Genomic DNA, 24,579 nt, shown 5'->3' on the forward strand with positions numbered 1-24,579 from the left:
CCCAGCCCTGCCCAACCCAACTAGACCCAGCCCTGCCCAACCCAACTAGACCCAGCCCTGCCCAACCCAACTAGACCCAGCCCTGCCCAACCCAACTAGACCCAGCCCTGCCCAACCCAACTAGACCCAGGCCTGCCCAACCCAACTAGACCCAGCCCTGCCCAACCCAACTAGACCCAGCCCTGCCCAACCCAACTAGACCCAGCCCTGCCCAACCCAACTAGACCCAGCCCTGCCCAACCCAACTAGACCCAGCCCTGCCCAACCCAACTAGACCCAGCCCTGCCCAACCCAACTAGACCCAGCCCTGCCCAACCCAACTAGACCCAGGCCTGCCCAACCCAACTAGACCCAGCCCTGCCCAACCCAACTAGACCCAGCCCTGCCCAACCCAACTAGACCCAGGCCTGCCCAACCCAACTAGACCCAGGCCTGCCCAACCCAACTAGACCCAGCCCTGCCCAACCCAACTAGACCCAGCCCTGCCCAACCCAACTAGACCCAGCCCTGCCCAACCCAACTAGACCCAGCCCTGCCCAACCCAACTAGACCCAGCCCTGCCCAACCCAACTAGACCCAGCCCTGCCCAACCCAACTAGACCCAGCCCTGCCCAACCCAACTAGACCCAGCCCTGCCCAACCCAACTAGACCCAGCCCTGCCCAACCCAACTAGACCCAGGCCTGCCCAACCCAACTAGACCCAGCCCTGCCCAACCCAACTAGACCCAGCCCTGCCCAACCCAACTAGACCCAGGCCTGCCCAACCCAACTAGACCCAGCCCTGCCCAACCCAACTAGACCCAGCCCTGCCCAACCCAACTAGACCCAGCCCTGCCCAACCCAACTAGACCCAGCCCTGCCCAACCCAACTAGACCCAGCCCTGCCCAACCCAACTAGACCCAGCCCTGCCCAACCCAACTAGACCCAGCCCTGCCCAACCCAACTAGACCCAGCCCTGCCCAACCCAACTAGACCCAGCCCTGCCCAACCCAACTAGACCCAGGCCTGCCCAACCCAACTAGACCCAGCCCTGCCCAACCCAACTAGACCCAGCCCTGCCCAACCCAACTAGACCCAGCCCTGCCCAACCCAACTAGACCCAGGCCTGCCCAACCCAACTAGACCCAGCCCTGCCCAACCCAACTAGACCCAGCCCTGCCCAACCCAACTAGACCCAGCCCTGCCCAACCCAACTAGACCCAGCCCTGCCCAACCCAACTAGACCCAGCCCTGCCCAACCCAACTAGACCCAGCCCTGCCCAACCCAACTAGACCCAGCCCTGCCCAACCCAACTAGACCCAGCCCTGCCCAACCCAACTAGACCCAGCCCTGCCCAACCCAACTAGACCCAGCCCTGCCCAACCCAACTAGACCCAGCCCTGCCCAACCCAACTAGACCCAGGCCTGCCCAACCCAACTAGACCCAGCCCTGCCCAACCCAACTAGACCCAGCCCTGCCCAACCCAACTAGACCCAGCCCTGCCCAACCCAACTAGACCCAGCCCTGCCCAACCCAACTAGACCCAGCCCTGCCCAACCCAACTAGACCCAGCCCTGCCCAACCCAACTAGACCCAGGCCTGCCCAACCCAACTAGACCCAGCCCTGCCCAACCCAACTAGACCCAGGCCTGCCCAACCCAACTAGACCCAGCCCTGCCCAACCCAACTAGACCCAGGCCTGCCCAACCCAACTAGACCCAGGCCTGCCCAACCCAACTAGACCCAGCCCTGCCCAACCCAACTAGACCCAGCCCTGCCCAACCCAACTAGACCCAGCCCTGCCCAACCCAACTAGACCCAGGCCTGCCCAACCCAACTAGACCCAGCCCTGCCCAACCCAACTAGACCCAGCCCTGCCCAACCCAACTAGACCCAGGCCTGCCCAACCCAACTAGACCCAGCCCTGCCCAACCCAACTAGACCCAGCCCTGCCCAACCCAACTAGACCCAGGCCTGCCCAACCCAACTAGACCCAGGCCTGCCCAACCCAACTAGACCCAGGCCTGCCCAACCCAACTAGACCCAGGCCTGCCCAACCCAACTAGACCCAGCCCTGCCCAACCCAACTAGACCCAGGCCTGCCCAACCCAACTAGACCCAGGCCTGCCCAACCCAACTAGACCCAGCCCTGCCCAACCCAACTAGACCCAGGCCTGCCCAACCCAACTAGACCCAGGCCTGCCCAACCCAACTAGACCCAGGCCTGCCCAACCCAACTAGACCCAGGCCTGCCCAACCCAACTAGACCCAGCCCTGCCCAACCCAACTAGACCCAGGCCTGCCCAACCCAACTAGACCCAGGCCTGCCCAACCCAACTAGACCCAGGCCTGCCCAACCCAACTAGACCCAGCCCTGCCCAACCCAACTAGACCCAGGCCTGCCCAACCCAACTAGACCCAGGCCTGCCCAACCCAACTAGACCCTAGGCCCAGGCCTGCCGAACCCAACTAGGCCCAGGCCTGCCCAACCCAACTAGACCCAGGCCTGCCCAACCCAACTAGACCCAGCCCTGCCCAACCCAACTGACACTCACACGCTCTGAACCCTGCGTTTTCTAAAACGGAGCACTCCATGGACCAGGAGACGGTGTGATCACGCCACATTCAATGGATATTTGTGGAACTTGATACACTTAATACCATCCTGTTTCTTTTAGTAAACTGAGGAGGGCCTGCCCCCTTCCTATCCCGCCCATTCCCCACTCCACTCTCTCTCTAAAGGACCAGGAGAGCTTCTCAGAGACCAATTGGATGTGGTTGCACATTTCAGGACCCTTTAAAAAAAAACAACAAAAAAAACAAGTTAACATGACTTCAGCAGTGCTGCAGGATGTTGAGAAAGAACAGTTGGGTCACGAGTCCAGTCGTCTACCCAGATGGGGCTGTAGAGTTATCGAAGCTAAGCTAGGTCTTCCTGCCTTTTCTATGTGTTTTAGCATTAGTATCCTGTCCATGTTACTAGTAGCCACTATGGCGTCATGTCTTACGAAAATGCCTATGAAAGTGCGTTCTTAAAAAAAAAAAAAAAAAAAAAGCAACAGGACCTTCGCCGTGACCATACACTGCTACGAGGAACACCAGCTGTGCTGCTGTGGCACACACACTTGTGTCCAGCAGAGCCTGTCGTTCTACTCCTCTTTACCCTCGTTTTCCAGACCACCAACTTGCTTCTGGGTTTAATTAAACCTCTATTGAGGTGCCATAGCTTTATGATCCTATTAGGATCATGTCGATGTGTGTAATAATGTTTTGTGTTTGGATGCCCTTACATGTATTTTCTTGAAGTTAAGTAGGCTTCGGGCCAGTATGAGGTTGGCTGAGCGTATGATGGGGGTTGACACCACGTCGCACTGTAATACGACACCGTGCCCTTATACTCATATCCAGTATTATGGATATCTCGCAGTATATCACTTTTTTCCTCAGTTCAACACTATTTGTGACAATCATGCGCCATTAACTCCAAGTATTGCCACAGTCTTTCCCCCTCTTCATCTTAGCTTATGATAAGTTAATCAGGAGTTTGTTATGTTATTACAACTTAAACCCCAAGATATATGGACAAGCAGTCAGACCGCATTAACACAGGTTATATATTTTATATATGTATATATGTTTTAGTTACATATATATAACACAGGTAATTACATTTTTGTATCTCTATGCATTTGATATTTTTTCCTCAATTATTTTAACAAAGTGACATTTTTTAAGGCCCGTTATGAATAACACTGAAATTCAAGATGTTGTTTCAATCTCTACACATTTTCAGTTCACGTCCAGCACTCCTAATGACTTATTGTCACAATATGTGTTTTTTTCTTAGGCCCATAGGGCACTATGTTACACAGTAGCCCTGATAAAACTTCAAATAAATACTAGATTATGTCAATAAATTAAAATAGGTGTTCTGGTCTTCCTCAAACAGTTACGGAGCAGTTGTAATACTAACTATATATTGGCTGTTACTTGAACTATATATATTAATTTAAAGCCAGTCAAAAATTTAAACTGCCCAGTTTCTCATCTATCATTTCAGAATAATTTAATTAATGCATTTTTTGGAGGGCCTAAAGCAATTCAGAGTTATGAGTGGGCAGGTCAATTTTCATCATCAGTAACTGACTGCTCTAAGAGCAATACATTTAATCCAGTAAACCAACCACCATGGATCGATCCCTTTTGCTTGGAAGTAAAGGGACAAAAAGCTGGTCTCTGGTGGTGGTGATGTCTTGCCCTGAGTATATTGCACATTAAGGGTGGGAATAGGATGGCGGTGGGAATGTGTGTGTGTGTGTGTGTATGTGTGTGAGTGATGTCACAACGCAATGGAAATGTCATGTGACTGAGATTGAGTGATATATTCTATTCTGATTGCGAAGTATAATGTTCTCAAATAAATCACTGGGCCTCATTATTGAAATGCAAACAAATACATTTCATACTATATATTTATTGTTTTTTTTTTATTATTATTATATTTTTTGTCAAGATATATCATTGTCGAACGCGCCTCCTGCAGATCTGCTTGTTTCACTGACAACTGGTATGTCACTATACACAAATTCTAACCAATTTGGTGTTTACATAGATGACCCTGAAATGCCTCAACCATTTTAATCATACTCTTACAATATCAACGTACATTTACAAAGATTTCATCAATGAGGCCCAGGCTGTTCAACTCCCCTATGAACTACATCCTGTCTTTGTGCAATGTCACTAGCTCTGGTTATGCTGCTTCACCTCCACCAATACTGGATGATGCAGCTGTTTTTTTTTTTTGTCTGTGTTTAACCCATAAAATGTGCATTACATCTTTTTTTGTTTATTCCTTTGTTTGTTCCTGAAATGTATTTAGACAATAAAAGGTATATACTTATGTTTATCTCTGAGTGAGCCGGAGTTTGTGTATATCTCACAGATTGACCTTCCCAGTCCTCCTGAGTGAGTCAATATGTAAATGTATTGATCAGTATAATCAAGTTCTCTCAACTACTCATGAACTTCACAAACAATTCACATCAAGCACTGTGTATTTGTGTTTGGGTTTCTTAACTATTTATGGAACAATACCGCATGCAGACACATTTTGAAATCTCCAAACAAAGATGATTTTGGTGCAGTAAGAACTGTTTCCAATAGTAGCCAACAGTAGACTGGATCAGCCTAGTTCTACTGTGAAATCTGACTAATCGTCGCCAGATCCAATTCAGAGCCAGCTACCGATGGAAATAATAATAATAGTGGAATGAAAATAATGACTTTTTATATTTACAAAACCATAAACATACAAACCATAACTCTGTAATAGCCGCAGTTATGGTATATTCATTCCTGCTGCCAGTGAGTACACAGTGACTTATTGCTAATGAGAAGTTTAGAGATTGTTGCGGTTTCTGAACAGAGCAGTTCCAAGTTCTGCAGTAGGCCTTGGCCTATTGAGTCACCGACAAGGCTAGCACTGAGGGCTGTGTAGGCCTGTGCACCGCAAGTCAATTTGGAAGTGTCTGCGAAATGAATAAAGATCATTCAAATGACCAGCCAGTGTTTTCTGTTCATTTGTTTTGCTTTGTTTTTCTTACCCTACCCTAAGTTTCAAACAAACAACCCTCACATGGCCTAATAGTGCATAATTTTTGGTGAATGAACTTAATATTTAAAGTATTTATCCAGTTTGGACACTGGCTCTCTTCATTTTACATTTTCAGTTTATTTTTTTATATTAGTTTTCAATATCCTATTCTGTAGACGAGATGACTGGAAAGAAAGAGACTTATTAGGTCAAGTGCCCTTTTAATATGACAAATGTACAAGATTGCATTTATATCAAAGGAACATCGTAACAAAAACATCCAAAAAGACCAGACACACGCAGAACAGGTCTAAAAGCTACCGTTCCAAGCAAGACTGACTGGAAGTCTATCAAGACCTGACATTTAACATTTATATAACTGACAGACGCACGGTCTCAGGCCTCAAACATTGCGTGTAATATTTTAAATTGTGACAGACTGCAATTTAAAATATTTATTAATAGTGAGTAACTGAAGCTTCACTAAACACAAGGATGGAAGCAGCTAAAAAATATATAAAGAACATAATTACAAAGATGAACAGGATCTCTGGATTCATTTACCTCTTATAGTCGTCTCGATATATCTGCAAATACTCTAATAGGAGGATTATATTCAAACCAGTTCAACCTCATACTCAAAAGCACTACCTTGCCGTGTAAATGGTTTACTTATCAGACTACAGAGAACTGTTAGACGGCATCTAGAAAACTAAAGAAGAAAAAGAGGAAAGTAGCATCTAATATTATCAATCGATATATAAAAAAATAAATAGGAGACGATGGCTACCCAATACAAGTTGGGAATATATCTGTCAAGGATTTAGGGGGAACGAATGTGCATGCCAAGTTTTCACATTATTATACAAGACATTTATACAGAATCCCTCCACCATAGTGAGCAGTACTTTGCTGCCCACTTCACACCACAAATACCCAAATATTTAAAATCCTGTCAGAGAGCATGTTATATGTGATTCCTTGTGTCAATCCAGTACTGTGGGGAAGCCTTAAAGAACTGTTATGACTCCTTCCATGGACATTATGGAAAACAAAATACAAAAACAAAATCGCTATATTTAAAAAAAGTAGGTTAAATGCAACAACCTACTACTAATAAAATAAACACGCAAGAGCAATCTTTATGCTGATGACCTAGGAATGTTGCACTGCAAAACAAACATGAAATCATTCAGGTACACACACACACACAAAAAAAACACCAGCAATTTGGATTCAGATTTTTTGATGGTAAGAGCTATCGAGTTTGTGTGTACATTTTAGCGGTAATACTTTGACAGATCATAAACATTTATGATATATGCAGATCTACTCATCCATGAGAAATCAATAAGGATAATAGATGGCATTTTATTTTAAAAAAGGGGGAAAAAGAACACATCATTGTAAACCACAACAGCTTTGCTATGATTGGGTTTGAAGTGAATGTATAAAAAGGTGTACAGAGTTAGACTTTAGACAGCAAGTAATTAAATGAACGCATTTCAACAGAACATAGGATATGATTCCAAATATCTGAATGGGTAAAAAAAACCAAACAAACTACATAAAATATGACAAATCCCTTTTATTAAATATATGTATTAAAATGAAATGAGATGAAGTGCATGGAATCCACTGATAGTGTTGGTGGTGCAATCAAAATTCCTAGAAAACAAAACAAAACTTCCAGAAATGGACCATCTTTGAGCTTCTCGTGCAAGTAGCCAAAACACATATGCTCATTAACACACACCTAATGAGATACCATTTCGGCCAAACAAATACACCTTTTCTTCATTCAAAGTCTAGCATGTGTCTGTGGTTGAGTGTGGTCTTCAAGAAAGACATTTTTATTTGGCATTTAATGCACTAAACAGCTGCCAGGATTAATAGTGTTTGACTTATATGGGTAAGCATATTTTGCTAAGGGGATAAAAACAGTCCAAATACAATTTGGGGATACAGTAACAAGCTGTAATGAAAACTAAAAAAAAACTAAACAAAACAATTATGTAATATGAAACGGACTCAATGAATGCTACAAAATATACAATGCAATTTAAAAATACTAAGCATCCTGGTTCTGCTTAGCTGTCATTTTAAAAACACTTAATATAAATACACAATGGTTTTGTTTAAGACCAAGTTCACCATACCTTTTTTGATCGCATTTGAGGACAGCTGTTGTGGATCTCATGAACATTTGCATTGCCTTTCAGGCAATAATAACAGACAACCAAATAACATATTTCAATATGCCATAAACAAACATTTTATCTAAAGGGCAAACTTTTTTTACTGTGGTGTCCACTTTTTGACAAGAGCAATAATACGTGGAAGATAATGAACCAATATGAGACAGTCCAATATGGAACGCTGCTGCAATCCATCTCCTGAAATGTACACATAAGTAAGATTTTACGATTTAATACAAAATGTAAAAATTTTAAGTGATGGAAAATAATACTAAACTATTTCCTACCAAGACCAACACACAATCAAAGAATAAAAACATGATGTGTTCTACAGTATATAACGGGTATCTCTAGGATGTCGGTTACACGATGGAAAAAAGATAATGTCACATGGTTAAGAAGGATACTTCATACTGGACAAAGGATGGGAAGGTGACGTTATAAAACTGCTTTTCCAACTGCGAGATGCAAGTTTTTTTTTCTTTTTTCTTTCACAAAAAACATCTCGGATTTTGTGAAGTGGAATATTTACAGCCTTTTGAGGCTCTGCCCTCTCAACCAGGACATACAGCCTACACGTCTGACAAACGGGACTCCCAATGGTGGCACTGCTGCTGACCAAAGTCACAAGACGAGTTGAGGGAAGCCGACCCAGAACAGTCTCATTCTGTGCAGTACTTGGTACGATATTGGTGGGGCTGAGGTTGCATTGCTGGCATTAGGTACAGACACTGAACGTGTAAAGCATGAAGAGGGAGAGGGGTTTGGGTGGGCGGGGTGGTTGTTTGGGGTGAGGTGGGGGCATAGAAAGTGAAGAGATGCACAGGGTCAAAAGTACAGGGAATGGACAGTGCCAAGGATTTGGGGAGGGGGAGGGTGAAAAGGACAAAAGTTCAAATTCTTTTACAACTGTTCGCTGTTGCAGACATAGTCAACAAGGTCTGTGACGCCCAGCAGGTCATCCTCGTCCTCGTCGGGCGGGGGCATCTCCTGTGGAACCAGGCCGTTGGTTGTCATGGCGACGGCCGTGGCCGCGGCTGGGTTCTTGGGGCCGATGTGGGCCAAAAGGCCCGCGGCAGCCCCAACTACAGCGCCCCCCGGTGGCCGGGAGATCAAGCCTTCCGGCCCCTTCATCGGGCTCTGTCCGTTGGTCGGGGGAAGGTCGACCACGAGGTAGTCCAGCGGGCTGGTCCCCTTTACCAGAGCTGCCGCCTCCTCGTCCTCCTCGTCCAGGCCGAGACGCGGTGGCCTCTTGGACTCCTCCGACTCCTTCTCTGCCGGCGCACTCTTCTTCTCCTCCTCTTCCTCCTCATCGGAGTCGTCAGAGTCGATGCGATTCACCCGTTTGCGGATCGGGCGGTCTTCCTCCTCAGAGTCGTCCGAGTCGTCGTCGCTGTCCTCGGACTCTTTCCTTCGCTTGAGGGAGAGGTGCCTCCGCCGTTTCTTCGAGTCCTCCTCTGAGGAATCTCTCCTCCTCTTTTTCTTCCGCTCCCCCTCATCGGAGTCTCGGGAACTGAAGCTTGCTGAAAGAGTATAGGGGGAAAAAATATATTATTAACAGAAAAGGGTTTAGTATAAGTATAAGTATATATACTCTTTTGATCCCGTGAGGGAAATTTGGTCTCTGCAATTTATCCCAATCCGTGAATTAGTGAAACACACTGCACACAGTGAACACACAGTGAGGTGAAGCACACACTAATCCCGGCGCAGTGAGCTGCCTGCAACAACAGCGGCGCTCGGGGAGCAGTGAGGGGTTAGGTGCCTTGCTCAAGGGCACTTCAGCCGTGGCCTACCGTGATTTACTTAAGCATTAGTAGTTCCTTTATAAGCAATATTACGTTCAGCAATATGTAGAAGAAATGAAGAACATGTAAAAACCACTGTAGTGCACACATGTGAGGTGTTGATGCTAAGCTAACCTTGACTCTCAGAGCTGGAGAGGCGCTTGCGGGGCTTCATTTTGTCCCTGTTCTTGGCAGTCTGGGAGCCGTCCGATTCGGACGTTTCACAGTAGTTCACTGCCTTTTTCAGACTCCGGCGGGAGCGCCGCCTCCGCATGTCCAGATCGCTCTCGCTGAACTCACTTGAGCCCTCTGTTACTGCAGAAGAACACAAACAAGCATATTTAAAATAACCCCAGTCAGACCAGATGATACAGATACATTTGTGTCTGTACTGCTCAGGATGTTGACTTATGTTATCAATCAATCAATCTCCTGTAAACAGAGTCTTGGCCACGCTGGCTCGTGCTGTGCCGAGCTAATCTGCATCTCTGTGACAAGTTTAACTACTCCGCACCACACGATCATTTTGGGTCCTCTTCTGAACACCTCCAATAGAGCAGTAGACTCCAGTAGAGACTGACAGGACATGAGTGAGAGAGTGAGAGAGTGTGTGAGAGAGTGTGTGAGAGTGTGTGTGTGTGAGAGTGAGAGAGAGTGTGTGTGAGAGAGTGAAAAAGAGACAGACCCCAGTGGACAAACCCAGTAAGACCCTGATGTGGTATGAATGCTGCCCATATATAGCCCATTGTAAAGATATGGGGCCCTAATTCAAATGACGGGCAAAGTGCAAAGTCTCTCAACAAGGCAAGTTCCTGTGCATAAACTATAGTTTATATACTGCCGTGTTGCATTATTAAATTATAAAAGTTATTAAATATTAATTAGTTATTAACTTGAGTTGGACGCAAGACTTTGCCAGTAAAACAAATTAGGGCCCATGAAGTGCAATCGTACCGATCTCGTCATCTTCTTCCTCTTCAGTCTCCTCCAGTTCTTCGTCGTCGGAGTAGCCTTTGGGCCGCCGGCGTCGGCGTGGCTGCCGTGTATTCCACCGGCGCTTAACAGGCTTCCTGGACCACGCTGAGCCCCGGAACCGTGGGCCGTTGCCCGTGCTCCCGAAGTCGCTGTCGTCACCGGACTTGACTTCAGCATCACTATCCGCATCGTTCTCGGACACCACAAACTCCTCCTCTTCAGAGCTGCCATCGGGATGGAGGGGAAAGAGACAAATGACCGAGACCAGAGCCAGGGTCAGATCGAGGCCAATGTTATTTTCAAAAAAGAAAGAAAATTATCTTTGGTCGATTTCCTGTGGAATGGTTACTACCTGTCGCTGATGCGGAACTCATCCTCGCTCTCCTCCTCGTCCACCGTACTATCGCTGTCCAGGTCGTTGAGACGTCGCCGCTTCTTCCTCCGCTGTCCGACGTTTGGACGCTGTGGCTTTCCATTCTCCTTTCCATCTTCACTCAAAATGGTGGACATGTCCTTTCCTCTGAGGCCTGTAATGTTGGCCATGTCCTTCCCCCGACCAGCTCCTGTGGGTGAAAAAAAAGTTACACTGCAGTTCAAAAGTTTGGAGTCACTTAGACATTTCCATTCCACTCCATTATAGACAGAATACCAGCTGAGATCAGTTGCATTGTTTTTTAAAATCAGGGCAGCAGTTTTCTGATTACATTATTTGCTTACATAATTGCAAAAGGGTTCTCCAATGTTTTCTCAGTTAGCCTTTTAAAATTATATCAGATTAGTAAACAGAATGTGCCTTTGGAACATTGGATGAGTGGTTGCTGATAATGGGCATCTGTATACTTATGAAGATATTGCATTAAAAATCAGCCATTTCTTTCTACAACAGTCATTTACAACATTAATGATGAAAACAAGGACATTTCTAAGTGACTCCAAACTTTTGAACGGTAGTGTATTATTAAGTTAATTAAAGTTATATTATATCATCAGTATAGTCAGCTGCTATTACACAAGATTGATATCTAACTGCTAATCAGAAAACATAACATCAGCCTTTGTTTAGGCAGCCTGAGGTTTAGATTGGCCAATCAAGAGTGCTGCCTAGAGATCGATGTGAAGATATGAAAGAAATACGATCCAATCAGATACTGGTGCTCTTTTGTAAACTCACCTCCACCTTCTGCTTCCTTGAGATCCTCTTCAATTGCCTCCTCAATGGCTTCATCAAACTCGTCAAACCTGAAAGCAGAAAATGGGATTTCCCATTTGTTAGACAGTAACAACAACACAACAAAAATGTTACTCTGCACAGACCAACAGTTGAAGGTGAACCTTAGAGCACATAGCTCAATTCATGTCATGGCACATTCAGTACTAGAGGAAATTCTACAATTTCATTAGAAGGGACACCACTCAAAGAAACTGATAGCAATCTTCAGTTTGGTTAGGGAAAGACCACCACAGAGACAGGGGGAATCGATCAATCAAACAGACACAAATCAGCAAATGGTACCTGTAGCTTATGAATTTCTTTGCCCTTGTTGACCTCCGACCCCAGCTTTTGCTCTTTTTAACTTCTTTCTTTTCCTTCTTTTCCACTTCCGGTTCCTTCTGCTCCTCCACTTCCACCTTGCAAATAAAAACAACAGGCCAACGGCATCATCAAAAGAAAACCCACCAAATGATTACACCTAAATGCCAACATGGTGTTGGGAGGGGGGGCGCTAAGGCCATGGGGACCCGGATTCGAATCTGACCCGGGTCATTTCCCAATCCCACCCTATCTCTCACCCAATCACTTCCTGTCTCTCTCTTCACTGTCCTGTCACAACAACAAAGGCAAAAATCCCCTAAAATATACATTTTCAGTGTTGACTATCATGGTAAGTATTGGACTGCTAGAAAAGGATAGATATACAGTGAGGCCCCTGATTTCTTGTGGGATGGTTACTTTTGGTCACTGAGGTGGAACTCTTCTGGTTTTATAACTGTTTTGTAGCACTAGCTCAGACAGTCCACCAAATTAGAGCAAAACAAATGAGACATCTGGATGGATGAAGCAACATTGCTATGAAGACAGACTAACGGCTCCTACACACAGCTGCGTTCCGTCAACGCATGCCAGTGGGTGTTCCCGACGGTAGCTGTGCAAATGACTTGAAGTAAAACCGTAATGTGATTGGTTGGTGCCGTCCGTAGATTGGCTTGATTGGCCGGTGCCGTCTGTTGGTGCAGCAACAGCTGAACTTCTCAACGCGAGTGGCGGGAGAAACGCGACGCAACAGACCCACAATTCAGTTCGGCAACGGATCACGTGAGCCCATGTAAAGTGAATGGGATGAGTCTCCAGCAACGTGATGCACGCAGCTGTGTGTAGGAGCCGTTACAGAACCTGCCCATAACACCACACAACTTACCGATGGAGTGATGATGTTCTCCACACTGATGCCAACATAGACTAGACGCTCTTTTCTGATAGAATGATTCAAGCAAAAACAGATTTAAGTAATTAACAGATATTTCATCAGTTGAAGGAAATTATGGACATTCTATGACTATCGATGTCCACAGAGTCAGGCCATCCTTAAAAATATTTTTCGTTTGCGTAACCCGACCCGACCCTTCAATTTAGAACCGACCCTGTCAATTTAGAACCGAAATATTTATTTTTTGCCCCTTTTAGTCCGACCGACTTGCGGTTGTAAACTTCGTTAATAATACCGGCCGATTGTTTTTTTTTTACTCTAAACAACCAATACAAATGCAATACAATTTCTTTTAGTAGGACAATTGCCTACATGCAAACGCGTGGCTCACTATGACGTCATCTCTACACCATTGGTTTTACATGTCACACTATGGCCCTGCAGAGTTTCATTCACACAAACTGATAACGCTTTTACTTGGCTTCTGGAAGAACTGTGGCCAGATCTTTTTCTCATCCCTTCTCCCCTAGTCTAGCGGTGACCGTGGTGATTGAAATTGGTTGTGGTCTATTCAGCATTTCTCGCTGGAATGCTGGTTCGCACTGGAGTGAAATTAGGCCCGACTTCATCTGATAATTTGCTGCGCAGTTGATCAAGAAACCCGCGGATCGGCGAAAAAAAAGAAAACAAACGTTTCTGCTATCGATGTCATTAAACATGGAGCCCTACAATTAAGTCTTGGTATGAGCATTCATTCAATGCGGCGTCTTGAAACTAATAATAGCGTTGGTATCAAAGCTCTTCAACCTGTTGGAAGGCTATTTATTTATTTAACAAACTTAATAGAACGGCGTTGTTTTTGGAACTTCCTTAGAAACAGAGCAGAGACTGTAAATAATATACTGTATAGCATTGAGTATTGTATAGTCAAATTTCAATATAACGTGGCCAAGAGCTGTGTAGCCTTCTTTCTGGGTACATGTAGATGAGCCCTATGACCCAAAAGTCTGCCATGACCGGGCCTCAGGTCAAAGAAGTTTGAGAAAGGCTGGTCTATATAACCTGCATCAGAATGAGGTTTGCAATGGAAGGCCCCAGTCAGTTTCTATGCACATTTGTGTAAATTCATTCCCTTAATCACAATGACCAAAATTGAACTTTTTTTTACTTTGAATCTTGAAAAAAAATATTGACCTACCTAAATTTTTTTTTTTTTTTTGGCTGTTACTAAACAAAAATATTTTTAAGGATGGCCTCAGAGGCTGAAAATATCCTCTGCCAGAGTTAAGGCTGAATAGCACTCACCTTCGCTCAGCGCGCTCTCTTTTCTTTAACACAGCATCGAGATTTGTTAATTGCTCTTCCAGTTTTTCACACAGGAGCTTCTGCAAGGACACACCAAAGACAGGCAAAAGATGAGTACGGACCTTTTCTCTGTCACTTGAATATTAAATCCTATAAATTATTGATAGATACTGTAAATATTTTAAACAGTGTCTACACAGACAAAAGGACAATAGAGCACAATTAGCATAATTAAAAAACGGGAAGTCGTTAACCATCATCATTCAGATGTGGGTCATCATTGTAAAGAAAGAAGAAAAAAAAAAAATAAACACTATATAGCTATAGTTTGTTGTTATTGACATCTTGTCTTGGCATCATCTCCATATTCACTTTCACTTTGACAGTATGAGGTCATGTCAAGGACAAATAAATACAACAGTCATTCCTCATTCCTTCCTGCCCAAGCAAAGAACCTAAATTACTTACATGCTGGCATGGGGGGCAGAACCATTCTCCATCAGGGATGATCATTAGGGGTGGTCTGAGACAGGCCGTGTGGTACCCACTATCACACGAGTCGCACAGCAGAATCTGAAACACCAGAGCGTACACACACACACACACACACAGGTCAGTTCACCAACTATAAAGCAAGTTCATAATCACATCACTCAGATAAGAGCCTCCCACACAGCAGGATCTGCAACACCAGAGGGCCCTATTACAACCAGTTCACCCACTTTTACCACCCTCGTGTGCACTCTGACGGTGCCAAAACAGCACCATCACCTGAACACTGTTTTAAATCAGTTATACATCTGCATAATGTTTATATGTATTATGGTACTACAGTAGTTTTCATGTTCCCACGCACCAGTTCAGGATGGTTTGGCAGGCCACAGTGTTTACATGGATCATCATTTGGCGGGAGGTCATCATCGGAAGACGTGTCAGAGTCGTCGGTGTTCCTCTCTCTGCGGTTCCTCGTCCTTCGGGGTCGCTTCTCCACTTTGTAGTCCTCATCACTGTCGTCTTCCTCAGATTCCTCTTCAACGCTCGACCCATCTTCGTCATCATCATCGTCGTCATCCTCCGAACCTTTCTTTTTCCGTCGTGTTCGAGTGTTTGACCAGCGTGTTCGCCTCCGCCGTTTACCCTGTAATGGCATATAACGTGTAAGCATGTGCACGGTTGTGATAAAACACCTACATGTGCAATCCAGTCTTACGTTGACAAAACTGACTTGTCTCACTGTGATGTTAAAACACACTATAAAACAAAGATTGAGGTGGACTATTTTAGAGATTGTCTGATTCTGTGTGTTTCTAGTATACATCCCATACATATGGGGAAACAACTTCCTGGCATCACATTAGACACTTTTGGAAGAAATGCAATGTCCCTCTTCAGACTTCTCAGCTTCAGCAATCTCGGTCACTTCAGCCTTTTACGCATTTTACATGTTTAGTGGGAGAGCTCATATCATAACTGTCCACTGTAGTCTTAACCGCAGTCTAACACTTTTGGGGTAATTTTAAACTATTACCTTTGACTTTGGATGTCCATCAGTGTCCACTTTCTTCTCCTTGGGTTTTTTCACCGGAACAGGACACTCCTCCTCTTCTTCCTCCTCCTCCTCATTCTCTGGCTTTTCAGCCTCTTTGTTGGCCAGCGGCGTGATCTGTTTCTTCTCTTGTTTCCTGTCCTGGATCTCGGCCACCTTGGCAGTGGGGCGACAGATCCGGGGAGATCTCCTGAGCCCCCTCCCGTCTACGGCCTCCGACTCGGAGTCGGCCCGCCGCTCCTCCCTCTGGACCTCTGCTTTCCTGCGGTGGGCCGCCATGCGGATCTTCAGGTGCAACCCTTCGTTTTCACCACCCTCCCCATCTCCCGTTTGGGCTGCCGATTTATCAGGCTCGTCCGCCTTTTCTTCATCCTTCTCCTTGCTCTTCTCGGAGCCACTATGATCTTTCTTCGCCTTCGAGGGCTCATGTTTTTCACCATCTTGTTTGGGGTCATGTTCTGACTCTGATGTAGATTTCTTTTTTTCTGCGTCCTTTTTGGCTGGCTCATCACAGTCCATGGGGGTTGTTTCGGCATGGCAGTCCTTTTCTTCCATGTGTTTGGACTCATCCTTCTTCTCTACTGCCTTTCTGGACTCATCCTTTTTGGACTCATCCTTCTTCTCTACTGCTTTTTTGGATGCATCCTTCTTTTCTTCTGCTTTTTTGGATGCATCCTTTTTCTCTTCTGTCTTTGTGGATTCATCATTCTTTACTTCTGCCTTTTTGGACTCATCCTTTTTCTGTTCTGCCTTTTTAGAATCATCCTTTTTCTCTTCTGCCTTTTTGGATTCATCCTTCCTCTCTTCCTCTGTTTTGGATCGATCCATTTTCTGATCTGTTGTTTTGGATTCATCCTTATTCTGATCTGTTTTTTTGGATTCATCCTTTTTCTGTTCTGTCTGTTTGGATTCATCCTTTTTCTGTTCTGCCTGTTTGGATGGATCCTTTTTCTGTTCTGCCTGTTTGGATTCATCCTTTTTCTGATCTGGTTTTTTGGATTCATCCTTTTTCTGTTCTGCCTGTTTGGATTCATCCTTTTTCTGATCTGTTTTTTTGGATTCATCCTTTTTCTGATCTGGTTTTTTGGATTCATCCTTTTTCTGTTCTGCCTGTTTGGATTCATCCTTTTTCTGTTCTGCCTGTTTGGATTCATCCTTTTTCTGTTCTGCCTGTTTGGATTCATCCTTTCTCTGATCTGGTTTTTTGGATTCATCCTTTTTCTGTTCTGCCTGTTTGGATTCATCCTTTTTCTGTTCTGCCTGTTTGGATTCATCCTTTTTCTGATCTGTTTTTTTGGATTCATCCTTTTTCTGATCTGGTTTTTTGGATTCATCCTTTTTCTGTTCTGCCTGTTTGGATTCATCCTTTTTCTGTTCTGCCTGTTTGGATTCATCCTTTTTCTGTTCTGTCTGTTTGGATGGATCCTTTAGCTGTTCTGTCTGTTTGGATGGATCCTTTAGCTGTTCTGTCTTTTTGAACACATCCTTTTTCTCTTCCACTTTTTCAGCATCATCCTTCTTTTCTACCCTTTTGGTCTCATTGTTCTTGTCTTTTACCTTTTCAATCGTGTCCATCTTTTCAGCATCTTTTTTTTCTCCTGCTTTTCCCACCTCACTGACAGATGAGGTTTTTACAGGCCCAGAAACAGATGTCTGAACCTCCATGGGCTCTTCCATGCTCTGGGCAGAAGGACCACTCTTTTCAGGCAATTTCTTTGCCTCTTTCTCGGCTTTGCCGGTCTCCTTTGGGGTCACTTCGGGGGCAGAAGTAGAAGTCTTATCCTTACCACTATCCAGTTTGTCTGCATCCTTCGGGTTAGCAACAGAAGCTAAAGGTGTGTGGCCCTTTTCCTTTTCAATTTCTTTTGAGGTGCCTTTAGTTCCTGACTCCCTGCAGCTAACTTCCATTTCTATGCTGCCTTTCTCTTTTAATTTCAATGCCTCTGTCTTTTCAGTGGAAGGCTGATGTTCAAATTCTTTAGCTGGAAAACTTTTTACCACTTCCTTTGAGGTTGGGGATTTCTCTTTATCTACAGATGGAGTTGATTTTGTGGATTCTTGGCCAGGGGATTTCTTGTCTGTTTCACTGATAACTGTCTGTTTATCTTTCTCATCAGATGATCTTGATGTATCCATCTTTATGACAGAGGCTACTCTAGTGGTAGTTTCAGAGGTGAACTGCTCCTTTATAACAGATGGTTTGTTACTTTCTTTAGTGGAGGGCTTGTCACTTTCCTTAGTAGATGGTTTGTCATGTTCTTTAGTGGAAGTTTTTTCGCTTTCTTTAGTGGTTGCATCTTCGCTCTTTTTAATCAGGATTGGCGACTTAGTTTCTCTTATAACAGAAAGGCCACTGGTCTTCTTGGAAACACTGAGGTCTTCTGTCAGAGATTTGCCTACATCTTCTGGAGATGTTTGCTTGTTGTTGACTCCCACTTTCTTTGTGTCTTTCTCCGAGACTTGTGGTTCACCCACAGTTTTAGAGACAGATGATTTTTTTGTCTTGCTGCTATCTTCTTCTTTTGGGTCGCGAGATTTCTCTTCCTCATTAGGAGGAGACAAAGTCACCTGCTCTGTACTTTTGGGAGGGGCAGGTTTGTCTGTCTGGTCAGGTGGTTGCTTTTCCGTACGTTTTTGTCCATCCAGCTTTTTTGAATCGTTCTGAGCTGACGTGGTGCTTGACTCTTTTGAACAGTCTGGTTTGTCTTTGGAAGAATTTGGAATGGTGGTTCCTTTTGGTGTGACCCCATGATTATCTAACATTTCAGACGATTTTGCGTCTGATATTGATGACGTCGATTTCTCCTCTGACGAAGGAGCTTTTCTGATGGTAGTGAAAGGAGGTTCGTTGTCCTTTCTGATAGAGGATGTCACTTCCTGTGGTGGCTTGTGTAACTTCTCCTGCTTGTCATCAGGCGTACCTGTGCTTTTAATGCAACTAGAGGCCTCAGGCTTATCCACATCCATCTTTTCCTCTGAGGGAAGAGTTGACACTTTTTCTTTTTCAGCCAAGATTTCTGTTTTCTCTGCCTTTTCTAACTGCTGCTTGTTTGATTCCTCCTTCTTCCCAGAGGTTTGTGAGGCCTCCATCTTTTCTTCCTGTGCTTCTTTCTGCCTCTCCACTTCTGTCGTTGTTGTTGTCGCTGCCGTTGATGCGATTCCAAATTTTGTACCAGATTCGTTTGCCTTCACGGGCTGCATGTCCCCGTTGACCTGATCTCCGTTCAACTCCTTGACTGGCTCTTTGGCAGTGACGAGGGACGTATTTGCCACGATAACGCTCGAGCCACCACTGCCAGCATTGCTATCGAAGTCCTCACTCAGCTTCATCTCCCTCTTCTTCAGGGGGATTTTGGCCTGCTGGTCGTTCTTGATCGCTCGCTGGACCTCCTCTGCCGTTTTTCTCCTGGCCTCTTCTGTAGGCTCGGTCACCGGCGGACCGGTCAGTTTACTAGCCGTCACCTCAGAGCCAGCTTTGGTTGGTTTAGATACCTCCATGGGCTCTTCTTTGATTGTTGTCTTCACGGTGTGTTCCTCTGGCTCTCCGACGGGTTTCTCTGATGCCACGTCTGCCCCTTTATGACTGTCTTTGAGTGCTGCATCCTCAGCAAGGACTTCCTGCTTCATGTTCTCATTTCCTGTGCTGTCTTTTTGGCTCTCTGACTTGGAAGATGCTGGTGACTTGTCTGCATCATTTCCTACGTCTTCCTCTTTTTTCACGTCTCCTGTGACAAGAGATGACAAAGAGATGGGAATAATGAAATGATAAGTGAAATTACTCCTCAAACTATTAACTTAATTAAAGACACAATATGCAAGTTGTGTACCGTTTTCTGTGGTAGGGATTTAATGGTATATGATCATGTGAATGACAACAGATACTGTCCCACTAGCACCCCAGCCTAATCAACCCTGAAAGACGTAAGAACAGCTTGATGTTGCCGAATTTATCTCTAAAATTCAGCAATCTAGCCAGAGTTCCGTGCTGTTGGTGCTGCTTGCATGACAAGTCTGTTCGCTTTTAGCTTGTTGGGCTGCTAGTTTTACTGTTTTGTAATATCTTCTGTCCATTACTTTACATTAGTACCCTGAAGTATCCTACCGTTGTCTTCACCCTTCTTTTCTTGGTCTTCTGGGTTTGCACTAGTGCCTGTGGCCTCTTCCTCTCCCTCCTTCTTGACCAGAAGCGCGGGGTCAATATGCGTCTTTAGCAGAGCTAGCATCTCAGCAAGATCATTCCGGTTTCTATGAGGGAACATTATGAAAATTAGGACACATATTTCCCAGTTGAGCATATATGAGTTAATGCTAATTATTGATACAAACAACGCAAGAAACATTTTAGGAGATGCATTAATAAATGCAACTCTTCACAATCATCCATTGCAAACAAAACATCTCCTCTGGTGTAAAAAACTAAAGCAAATGAACTAAACCGATAAAGACGCTCAGACATGCGGGCAGCCGTGGCCCACTGGTTAGCACTCTGGACTTGTAACCGGAGGGTTGCTGGTTCGAGCCCCCGAGCGCCGCCGTCCAGGCAGCTCACTGCGCCGGGATTAGTGTGTGCTTCACCTCACTGTGTGTTTACTGTGTGCTGTTTGTGTTTCACTAATTCACTGATTGGGTTAAATGCAGAGACAAAATTTCCCTCACGGGATCAAAAAAAGTATATATACTTATACATACATGCGAGGAGTTAAAAAGTGGTGACGACCTAGAAACACAAGAAAACGGGCACTGTGGGGTGCAATACCTCAGTTAGTGTGATCCTATTCTGCCACTGTGTACACATGCTGAGACAATGACACCGGTTTGACTATTACTGACAACCATCATTATATAGAACCTACCAAGTACAAGTCTCTAACCTAGCCTACAATCCCTATCAATGTAGCAGGAAAGCGTTTCAAAGAAACACTTAAATTGAACTATTACTATATGGTTAATTCAATGTCAAATCAGATAAGGTAACTACTGCACCATTTCAGACTTTGTTCAAACTTTGTCTACATCATGAATATGAGTCCCAAAACAAATGCCTGAAAAATATTTCTGTTCAAATCATATTTTTTTTATATTCTTGATATCAATTGAGGTTTACAGCCTGAAAAAACATGTTGGCTGGCATGCCAGGTTTGAGCATTAATATCTTGAATAAAAGACTTGGTTCATAACCAACCCAAACTTTGTAGAATGGAAGACAAACATTCTCTCAGTATGACAGAACCTTAAAAGGTGTTCTACAACACTTAATCAGGCTTGGAATAACACTAATTTAAGATATTAAAAGGTTGTATCAGCGATTTCAGGCCCAAAAAAGGCCCAAATATAAATGATCACATTCATCTAATCTTTCCTAACGATCCTCTAGCTGTTTGCCCCATAAGCAGGCCGTCAAAAAAACGTGTATCTGTAGGCTGCCTAGGCTCCGAGATCTGTACACAAAAACAATTGCTACCAAGGGTTGGCAACCCACTCAAAGGCAAAATAAAGTATTTCAACCAATAACCGACGAGATGCGCGTTTAGGAGAGTTTTAATTGCATGGGAGGGAGTAGCGAGCTAACTGTGACGTATCCCCGCTATCGCTGATACAACCTTTAATCCCCAAACATGGCTTCCAAGTGTAATAGAAAATTTAATAAAAGTATGAAAACATTGGAAGAGCAAAAAATATTTTAAAAAATTTCAGAAACATACAAAACACCAGTGAAGTTGTGTCAGTCAACAAGTAACTGACACAACTTCACTATAGAGAAGGAATTATTTGCATGGCAAAATGATGACCATATACATACATATCACTACAGATATCCCACAGGAGAGGCTTTTTTTCAGAATCAAATGTTATCTGAATTGCAACACATGCCACATTTATATGCACTTTATGACCAATAAATACTGCCAAATATACTAACGTTACTAAATATAAATACTACGCTAGAGCCTATACACAAGTGTGAAGCATTCTGTCTCCATGAAACAGTATTTTTGTGAAGTGAAACAGTATTTTTCACACGACAGCTGCTAGGTGTAGTTCTCGTCTCGTCTCGTCTCGAAGTGTGATCAATACTGTGATATTGTCAAGCACTCACACACACACACTTTGGGTCAGCATTGAAGCTGCAGGCCACATCTTTGTCAGGTTTCACACACACACACATTAATCCTCGGCTATGTTGGCTATCAACTTTCACAATTTTGCAAGCTATTAAACAAAGCATAAATAACAGCAGAGTATACTGTGTGTATGTTAGTCTTACACTACTGCATCATATCAGCAACTCTGACAAGAAACAGTGTTTCTGTCAAACTAGGTAGCCTAAACAAATTCAGAACTAAGCAATAACCTAAATGAACTCAATCATAATCACTGCCTCCAGTTCATACAGTTCGAAAGCTTTACAAAACTTCTGACGTCAGAATCCAACTGCACAACTGCCACATTAATTATGTTTTTGTGAAACAGCAACAAAGGTACAGCAATGCCCTACAAAAACCTCGTCGCAAAAATGACACAACAAAAGGAACACATACTTACGGCTTCTACACACAGTTGCGTTCCATCAACGGCAACTGTGTGTAGAAGCTGTAAGATTCCACAACACATACATAACATACTTGTTTAAAGAGATCCATCTTACCTAACAATGCATTTCCATGATGACCCATCCAGGTCATCCTGTTCTTCTACATAGACGCGCACATTATGGTCCTGGTCTAACTGAAACCAATACATCAAGCCATCTTTGTCTTTCCCAATGGGCTGTAGCCGCATCTTCTCAGGATCCTCCTCATTGACTGCAGTTTTGAACTTGACATTGTCATCGAACTGACATTCGCAAAGGTACTACAAAGAAACAAAAATTACAACTTTTTACAAAAACTAGCAAATAACAAAAATGTCCAGTGATATTACTGTAAGTAAAACATGCTGGTTGTAACAGCTACACCACAGACACAATGGTCAATTTCTAATCTACTCCATGTTATAATAAGAGTGCAAAGAAACCATCCAAAAAGTTGTCAGATCAAAACAAAAACATGAAAATGGAAGTACAAAAACAGGGGTTACTCAAAAATAAAAAAATGTAAACAGAGTAAACGGCCCAAACAGTAAATGTACTTACTTTAAGAATCCCCGTCTTACACTCCACTGTCATCTCTTTGTAACCCTTCTTCTCGAGTTCCCATGCCCAGGTAGTATTGAACTCCTGGCATACCTGTAATAAAAACAAACAATGACAAATTAATCAGACAGGATGATGCATAAAATTAGAACTGGCAGGCTACTTACTAAGCAATATTTGCATATATGTGGCGAATGCATCTGGATGGTGTGCATTATTTTCATATGTATACTCACCTTTACAAGATACTTCTCCCATCTATCTGCCGAGACGGACTTGCCAATTTTCCTTAGCAACTTCACGTGGAGGTCAACCAACAGCTTAGGAACTGCAACAATAAAAGGCAAGCTATTGAACAAAACGTCTTTAATTCAACTATCTTTAAGTTAGGCTTGCCGTTTCATTTTGCGATGTGCACGCTTTGATATGTCTCACTCTATATAGGTGGTCCTACATCTGACATTTTGCCGTTTGAGTGTATTTTGTTATGAAAACATTGAAGAATCATGGACGAAATAGTTTGAATGAAATAAGTTGACAGTTTCGCGCAATAACAAGCTTCGTGTGAGCAGGAAGTATATGCGATGTGCGCATGCTCAGTGTGGTACGCACAGTACTGTGTAATGCCAAATTATTATTTAACTGCAAATATGCAAAGCATTTCGTATTCTCCACAAGATATACTCTTCCATATGAGCAAAAGAACATTTACGGAATGATAACATTTATTCTACACGTGTAATTTCACCCCGATTTCGCATGAGGTCCCTCGCTTGCTGGCCTCAGAGTGTGATGGAGAGCAATTTAGTCTTGAGCAGATAAAGCCTGCCTGAAAAATAAATCCCGACGAATAAAATACGTTCATGGCGCTCGGAAATGCTCTTTTTCGAAGATGGAAAACTTTCAAGTGATCCCCTACCAAATGCGCAATCGTTTAAAGTATTTCTATCGAAAATAAGACACATATTTACTATCGAAAAACAAATTACGATGTCCTGCAAGCACACAATAACACAACAGCCAGCGAACGCTAAAACTCATGCAATGGTGGTTTTGAGACCCTTTCCTCCTCCCACATCGCAGCTCCAAATATTAAACTATTACCTGATGAGTTATCCTGCAGATATCTTTCCAACTGTGGAAATGTAAGTTCGGGTAAATCCAGTAGGGCTCCATATCGCTCTAAAAAGGAGCAGATCACGGCGAAGCTTGGGCACAACCCGGGGGAAGGAGCCGCCGCTGCTGCCGAAGCAGCCATTTTTCCGATGGAAGAGCAGAAGACTGTAAGCGCGGAGGACCAATGACTGCCCAGAATTCAACGCGTCAATGAAGCTAGTGGCCCAGAGGTCTTTGCGGTACAGGCAAATATCTAATGTAAACATTAGGGTACTACTTGTAGTATTGAACGTAGACGAACTGTAAGCTATATTACTTTGTTAACCTAAGTCAAAATACCTTTGTTGAACTGCTTTAATACAAAAATGCAACAGAAGCATGCGTCTATAATTCGAGATCATTATTATTCTTTCACCACGATTCTCGCAAGCTGTAAATTACGCCAACACATATAGATTTATTAACATATGTTTCCAGAACGGTGCTGTTTTCTGTGTCATTCGTACGTACAACAC

At 43.9% G+C, this 24,579-nt stretch overlaps 1 protein-coding gene across 1 annotated transcript; it reads right to left on the reverse strand.

The window, feature by feature from the left end:
- Positions 1–6,930: 6,930 nt before the first annotated feature.
- Positions 6,931–24,263, reverse strand: rsf1b.1 (remodeling and spacing factor 1b, tandem duplicate 1; the record flags this gene model as incomplete). Its single annotated transcript, XM_048268755.1, has 16 exons — positions 6,931–9,300; positions 9,700–9,879; positions 10,519–10,763; positions 10,892–11,102; positions 11,711–11,778; positions 12,053–12,168; positions 12,957–13,011; positions 14,271–14,350; positions 14,739–14,843; positions 15,127–15,408; positions 15,799–19,541; positions 19,919–20,061; positions 22,463–22,668; positions 22,949–23,041; positions 23,185–23,276; positions 24,053–24,263. Coding segments are annotated over 16 exons (6,450 nt in total), but the record flags the coding sequence as incomplete, so codon positions are not given.
- Positions 24,264–24,579: the final 316 nt, after the last annotated feature.

The sequence above is a fragment of the Alosa alosa genome, chromosome 2 (genome assembly GCF_017589495.1).
Source record: "Alosa alosa isolate M-15738 ecotype Scorff River chromosome 2, AALO_Geno_1.1, whole genome shotgun sequence".
NCBI classification, from domain to species: domain Eukaryota; kingdom Metazoa; phylum Chordata; class Actinopteri; order Clupeiformes; family Clupeidae; genus Alosa; species Alosa alosa.